Source organism: Malus sylvestris, chromosome 10, assembly GCF_916048215.2.
Source record: "Malus sylvestris chromosome 10, drMalSylv7.2, whole genome shotgun sequence".
NCBI classification, from domain to species: domain Eukaryota; kingdom Viridiplantae; phylum Streptophyta; class Magnoliopsida; order Rosales; family Rosaceae; genus Malus; species Malus sylvestris.
Window position 1 is genome coordinate 36,265,326 of NC_062269.1, and position 7,333 is coordinate 36,272,658.

The window sequence follows — 7,333 nt, forward strand, 5'->3', positions numbered from 1 at the left end:
CTAAGGACCTTAATCAAAAATTGAAAAATAATAAGGTTTTAATCAATGGAGTAGCAAAAAGATGGATGGAAACCTAATTTTTCTTTTATTTAAATTCCAAGTTTATTCCATACTTATAATCAAAACCGTTATAAAACGCTAAATCTAGAGAAGTTTTCACGTTAAATCTAGAGAAGTTTTCATGTTATTCGGCATGGCCCAATAATCAAAATATGTTATTTGGAATTTGACATCCATTTATTCTTCAACGAACGTTAAATCTAGCGAAGTTTTCACGTTAATTTCAAATCAAATTCAATCCTCGACACCAAACCAAACATTCAACGTACATTGAATCCAGTGAATATTAATCAATTCCTATCAATATTCGTCTTAAACAAATACATCTAAAAGGTTAAAGATTGTTGCATTTCTCCTGCATGAGTAGGATAATAAAATCCACAGCCGCATTTTTCATCGTTGCTCGCGCATCTGCTCTAGCAGGATGCGTCACCGGGAGAGCTGCGACGATGGTTTGTTCCATCTCGAGGCTCTCCCCCCACTTCCTCTAATCCGCGGGAGGTCAAATTTAGGTCGCTGAATTATTTTAGTGTAACTTTGACCTCTCGCGACTAACAAGAACGCAGAATGACTTGCAACAAAAAAACATTGATTGATAAAGATCATTTGAATTTCTCATGAACTTTGTTGAGAACCAAATTACCAGGTAACTTCGTTTGTCCATCTCCACTACACATAATTACGGCATAATATCATACAGCAAAAGACTAAACAGGTGTATTAGCACAAAGAAGCAAACGTTGGAACTTACTTTCTGAACCGAAATCGAAGAAATATCCAGCTAAACACAGGAAAAACTTCAAAACTATTCATCTTTAACAGAGTCTTTCTTATGCTTTCCATGCCTCTCCTTTAGCTTCTCGACTTTCTCACTCGCGTTGTGTTGATTGGTGACGGATCCCTCTTGAGCACTGCACATCTGGGACTTCATCTTGAACCCGAATTTCTTTGATACGTTTCCCCACGTGCTAGACCCTTTTACGCGACCCAACTTCTCGATCTCTTGTCTCATGTTCGAACACTCCTTCTCAAGCTCGGATACCCGCATCCTCATGTTGTCCATCCCAACCTTTAAAACCTGATTCTCCCTCACGGTAGTGGCCCAGCCTCCCTCGTTAGACATAGCAAACCCGCTTCTTAACTGTCTTGATCCATCAAGATTTTCTGATACCAGGAAGCAGTCGGCAATTGACGACCTAAGCTGAAGCTGCTCGAAGAAGAGAACTTGAACAACTATTCTCAAGGGTAGCCTCTCATTCTGTGCAGCATGAGTGCAAGCTTCCAAGGAAAGCTTCTGGCAGTCCATCAACCGGCAAAGCTGTTCCCTTTCGGACTCTACCAACCATGGGTGCGACTGCAGGTTGTAAACCATAGAAAACAATAAGCCCAAAAAGTTACAGGAGTGTCCAATACTAAATTCATTTTATAGATTGTAACTCTAGAAACATTGAGGTTGAGAGAATATTTCTAGGTGGATGCGGTGTGGTTGATCAATTCAATGATCAATCTTATAAAGGAAAAATGAATTATATTGAACAATTGATCGATGCCTATTACCTTCAAATAAATATCTATGGCACGGTAAAGACCATCATCCAAGGGTCTGGCATATTCTGGAACAGCAGCAGCAAGAGCCTGAAACTTGGGGAGCTTCAAGTTGACATCAGGGGCAACCTCTGCAAGGTATCCATCGATAAGCTTGGCTACCATTGTGATTGGGGTCAGTGAAGGGCCTGAAGACCCGATCAATTGTTCATCATCGACCGAACATGGAGACACTCCTCCTGTTTGTTCCATGGCAATGAAGTGGTCTAGAATTCGTTGCACACAGTCAACATTGTACAGAGTCTCCATAGAATAAGAGAAGTTGGGCATCAAAAGATCTTCCAAAGTAGCTTGATCAAGCTGCATGCCAATTCTTTTCTCAAAATTTGATATGCAGGAAGGGTTGGCTCGAAGAATCATGGCTGTTCGAAGTAGACCAAACAAAAATTTGGTTGGGACTACACGCTTCTGAAATGGAAGTAACCGATCAACCTCTTCAAGTAAGAGCTTCTGGTCTTCTTCTGATGGTGGGGACCCCAAGGACACTGGTTTAAGATGAGTACTAGAATCATTGCCTTGACGCCGATTCAGCCCAGGAAGGTACTTTTTTGCATAATAAGTGATTGAGGCTGCAATGATCTCCTGTTTGATGCCACGAGATTCCATGACCGAAATCAGCCTCTGGTAGAGAGGCAAGCTTAAGGTTGATGCATCCTCATACCACCAATCTGAACTTGACTTCTTTGGTCTAGCCCCTGTACTTATCCCATTCCACAGGACACTCCCACCAGGACTTTGCATGGAGCCACCATGCTCCCTGACAGGCCACCCAAACAAATTAGGATCAGTAGATGCTTTTGTGGCTAGTGACTCGATGCACCTTTTGGTAATGTTGAGTTCTTCAGCATAAGGGAGAATATCATCACAAGTCTGAAGTGCCTTTAGAGAGTCTTTCCAATTTCGAAGGACTACTTGATTGAGAAAGGCTTCAGCTTGTGTGATTAAGTTGTCCTCCCCGTAGTCTTCAGTCATTTCAAGATGCTCAGCAGCACATCGAAGGTAGACAACATTTGAGGCGGAAAGCTCAAATTTCACCCCATAGCAGAACTTGGCTACCAATTCAAATGTTTTTGCCCCACCAGGAATATCAGGGACGGTTATGACACATCCTTCTTCTCCTTCAGATGCTTCAGAAATCAATCTTTCCATAACCCCACTTCTTGAGAGCAAAGGAAACTGCACCAAATGGCAATTCAAAGGTGAGAGTAGCATTCAAATGTGAAATCAGGCATGCATTATGCATACGGGGTTGACACCAAATTATGATTAACGACTCAAAAGAAGAGTCAGAGAACCTGATAAAAGAAGTCAAAAGTCATTCTCCAGAACAGGTACGTAACGAATTGTCCCAAGTTACAAGAACACTAAATCAAGTGATAGTTATACCTACCAAAAGGAGGTAAAAGTAAACAGGGAACCGGGAAGCTAACCTTATGAAGATGGAATGACATCTCTCCAACCTCAACAACAATGTCACTAGGAAGCCCAGTGGTGCAGAACCTATATCGTTGCAAGACATATATAATGTCAGTCAACAAATAAGAAAGTATTGGGAACTAATTTACTCAAGAAGAATTGATTCAGTGTCTGTAGTCATAACATATAATCAGCTAATCAATCATGAAGCACAGACACATAATCCAAAAGGGTAATCGCTACATGGCTTTCGTTTCACAACATGCATACAATTTGTTATATATACTCATTACCTAGTAGAAACAAAAATCAGTCCAACATCGTTTCATATTGTTAATCACAAATATGAGGTTCAAAAACAGAAAAAGATTGCTAGCACAACGCAATGTACAAAGAGAATGCAATCACCCACGTACTACACAGGAACACGTAACAAGTAGAACCTAAAACCCAAAGAGCATATCCAGAATATGGATGGTAAAGGAAGAAGAAACGTCTTCTGTCTTCCAAATTAAGTCATTCTTCAGACTCCCAAACAACTGTGATACAGCAAGAACTCATCAATTATTAACAAGCAGCGGACATGTTTGTATCAACCGCCTTTCTTTTAAGCATTCTTCAAACTACGAAATCCCAAAACACCAATGGAATAATAATCGTTTGAAGGTAACAACTCTAAATATGATGTGCCTAAACTGAATCCCAACTTACAGGCAACATATCAAATTTTACTTTCCATACAAATTCAAGTTTGCAAACTGAATATAAATGATGTAAAAGTAAACAATTTTAATTGTGACACAAATTCAGAACAATTCAGAGCATGTATACATATACATACATATATATATATACACACACACATTCGGTCATAAAGAGTATCAAACTAAAGATGTCAGGGTGCATACCAGGCCTGTCCTTGTCTATGGAATGCATCAGTTTTAGATCCCAATTTCACGCAAGCCATTTTTTCTCCCAGTGAAAGCAGTACAGAAGAACTTCAAGAACAACTTCCCAACAGAGACAAGCTAATCAAGTCTGCAGAAACAAATCCCTCAAGGCAAAATGCACTAGTAACTGCCCAAATCAGGGCAGTTTTACAAGCAAAAGCGGATACCCAATAAGCACTTTCCCTCAAAAACCACTGTAAAAGCCCAAATCAGCCAGAAAAATCCCTGAAAAAAAGCCGAAAGCAGAAACCCAACAGCACCACAATGCAGCTTTCTTTGCAGAACCCCACTAAATCTTCTGGAAAAAACTGACCCAAAAAACCAGCAGATATTACAGAAGAAAATGAATTCCTTTACAAACCCAGTTCTGAATCCAAGAAAATTCCTCCAAAACAACTCCACTACAAATACCCACCTCCAAAAATCCCCAAACCTGACCCCAAAAACCCCACAAAAAATTAAAAATTAAATAAAAACTCAAACTTTCTAATTCAGACAGAGAATTTAGGTAAACCCCTCCAAACTGGTGCCCCAGAAACCCCCAAAACGAGATGCTTAAATAATTTAACTTAAAAGAAATTTCCAAATATTGAAACCCCTCAAGACACAAGAGACCAAAACCACTGACACCTTATTAAAGTAAAAGGAAAAGGAGTCCTCCTAATGCCTGCCAATGCAAAACCGCAAGACCCATTTGCCCAAAAGACAGCCAGGCGCCTGGAAACCCTAACGTGTCAGGGCCTTGTTATTAATGGCAGCACAGCAGCTCCCTCTCTCCCTCTGGCTCCGAAGGTAGGAAGGCCTTCTCTCCTCTCACTCATACATGTGGGGTCCTCTGGCTTGCGACACACTCATTGCACTTTAAGAACTTGGTTTAGGAGATGAGAATGTTTACCTAACATAATGATTTGGTTTTGAAGTGGGTGCAAATTTCCGCTTTTGGTCTTTCAAGTTTCAATTTTCGCGATTAGTCTTTTCCTTTTCTAATGTAGGAGGAAAAATGCTAAACAGATTTTTTTAGGTGAAATTCTCTCCAAATCTTCCGTTATTTTATGTTTTTGATATAACGTTTTATAATTAACACTAACAATTGGAAAGAGATATTCTCCGGATATCTTCCATCAAGATTACCGGATCAAGTAATCAAGGCTCTTGAAATTTGATTCAACGGCTAAAGTTATTATAACTTTTAAAGGCCCATATTTTTAGCCATTTGATCAAATTTCAAGGATCTGGATCACTTGATCCGGTAACCTTGGTGGAATAAATTCGGAGATGATTTCTTTCCCTAACAATTGGGCCAATAGATATTTTTTCTCCCCCCACCCTGAAAAAATAGGAGGTGACTCTCACTTTTGAGAGAGGTGTTATTCACACCTTTTTTTAAAAAAAAAGGGACAACTGGTGGCAAATCACGGTTATCCATCCCTCTGGGGGTTGGAAAGACTCACAGAGTCATTTCAACCTTCTCTGGCCACAAGTCTAGCTTCCACACCAGCAGCGAGTTTCGAACCCGAGACCTCTTGTTTTTAGTTTTTAAGAAACCTCGTAATTCACACACCTATTTTTATCTTGCACATTTTTTTTCATTTTTTACGCGTTGGATCAAATGAATTAAAAAATATCAATGGACAAAATTCACAAAAGTGCGTAGGAGATTAAAAAAAAAAGGTTTATGAAAAGCACTACCCTAAAAATAATGCTTCATCAACAAATACAAAATAACGCTTGTGTGACATATGTGAAGGTAAATTAGTTTATTTTTTATATAACGACACAAATAACGCTTTTGTGACATATGTGAGCGAAAATTAGTTTATTCTTCATACAACGGTATATTTTTACATTAAGGGTGAGAGAACAAATTATTATTAGACTCATCATTTATGAAGTTTAAATCTAAGACCCCTTGTAAGTAATAAATATATATTTTAGGAGGTGGAAAATAAAATAAAACAACCACAACCCTTAATCAAGGCATTACTTTGAATTATGACGATTATAAATCCTAAAATTGAAACTATAAGAACTAAAATAAAATGAGAAATGCTAAAGAGACACTCTAAAAATAAGATTTTTACATATTCTTTGTTACTTCACAGTTTAATGTAGGGGTGTGATATCCACACACCCCTTTTTACTTATCCCACACCTTTTTGGTTTTCAGCCGTCGGATCGGATGAATTGAAGAAGATCAACGGACAAAAATTAACAAAGGATGTGTGAGAAGTAAAAAGAGGTGTGTAGATAATACTTCCCTTTAATGTAATTTTCGTGTCAATATTATAAAATATCGCTTTGATTGATAAAACTTTTCATTTGTCAAATAAAACAACGCCTTTGATTGATAAGACTTTTGTCTTTTATCTCACTATAAGTTTCAAGTTAAATTATTCTCCTTTCTTCGTGTAGTTTGGTCTGCATATAATAGTAATATCGATTTTAATAAGAAAAAATTAAAACTTGAACTAATCTATGGACGCTAAAATCATAATTCTAAAAAAAAAAAAAAAAAAAAAAACATAGAGTACACAACAAGTAAAGGGAAACTGCAATTTGACCAGCAAAGGGATAATCTTGTCTAATTATTAACCATAATTCTTTAGCTTTTCTTGTCCTTCTAGTTTAATGATCTAACACGATCCTCTTCGGTAGTTTTGTGAGAGTTACGGAGATTTATGAATTGTGTCCATTTATCGTATATCGTACGATTAGTATTTATCAACTACTGTTTGTATTCAATTTTAAATAAAAAATTAATTTATAATCGTACGATGTATAACGAACGAATTCGATTTACGAATTTCCGATATCTTCACATCCGGATTCTTTAAAGACAAAGAATAGAAGCAACATCTATATGTTTCATCCAGCAAGGCCATGTGGGTGCGTTGCTAACGCCCATATGAAAATTAATTAATTATTCAGACCAAAAGAAGAATAATGATTAAATATAGTACGTGGACATTTTAAGTGAGATTTTGAATGATTTTGGGGAATAAAATTAAAAACAAGAAATTGATAGGGTTGATTGGAAAGATAGTCAATTTATTGTCCCATGCATAGCAAATGCAATAATTTGGAATTGGGACCGATTCATTCCCCCCACCCAACCTCTTCCCCGCTGTATTGACGGAGAAATAGGGGTCAATGTGGATTTTTAAAGGTTTTTTGTTTTTTTTTAACAAACGATATATTAACGCTAATGGATGATTGAGGTTAAGCTATATAATGAGTAAGTCTTTGTGATTATTCTCCTCAAAGTTTCTTTTCATGATAGCAATGCTGGAGTAGGACAGACT

At 37.7% G+C, this 7,333-nt stretch overlaps 1 protein-coding gene across 1 annotated transcript; it reads right to left on the reverse strand.

Moving 5' to 3' along the window:
- Positions 1-648: 648 nt before the first annotated feature.
- Positions 649-4,964, reverse strand: LOC126587389 (BTB/POZ domain-containing protein At1g30440-like). The gene is made up of 4 exons (XM_050252430.1): positions 3,990-4,964; positions 3,096-3,165; positions 1,618-2,841; positions 649-1,414 (listed from the first exon to the last, which is right to left on the reverse strand). The coding sequence occupies exons 1-4, from the start codon at positions 4,046-4,048 to the stop codon at positions 866-868; spliced, it is 1,902 nt and encodes a 633-aa protein (XP_050108387.1). The 5' UTR covers positions 4,049-4,964; the 3' UTR covers positions 649-865.
- Positions 4,965-7,333: the final 2,369 nt, after the last annotated feature.

Excerpts from the sequence above, each read along its gene's own strand:
- LOC126587389 (XM_050252430.1), bottom strand. The coding sequence starts at position 4,048 with ATGGCTTGCGTGAAATTGGGATCTAAAACTGATGCATTCCATAGACAA. Across the intron at positions 3,166-3,989 it reads CATAGACAAGGACAGGCCTG|GTTCTGCACCACTGGGCTTC; the intron begins GTATGCACCCTG and ends GCAACGATATAG. Across the intron at positions 1,415-1,617 it reads CCATAGATATTTATTTGAAG|TCGCACCCATGGTTGGTAGA; the intron begins GTAATAGGCATC and ends TACAACCTGCAG.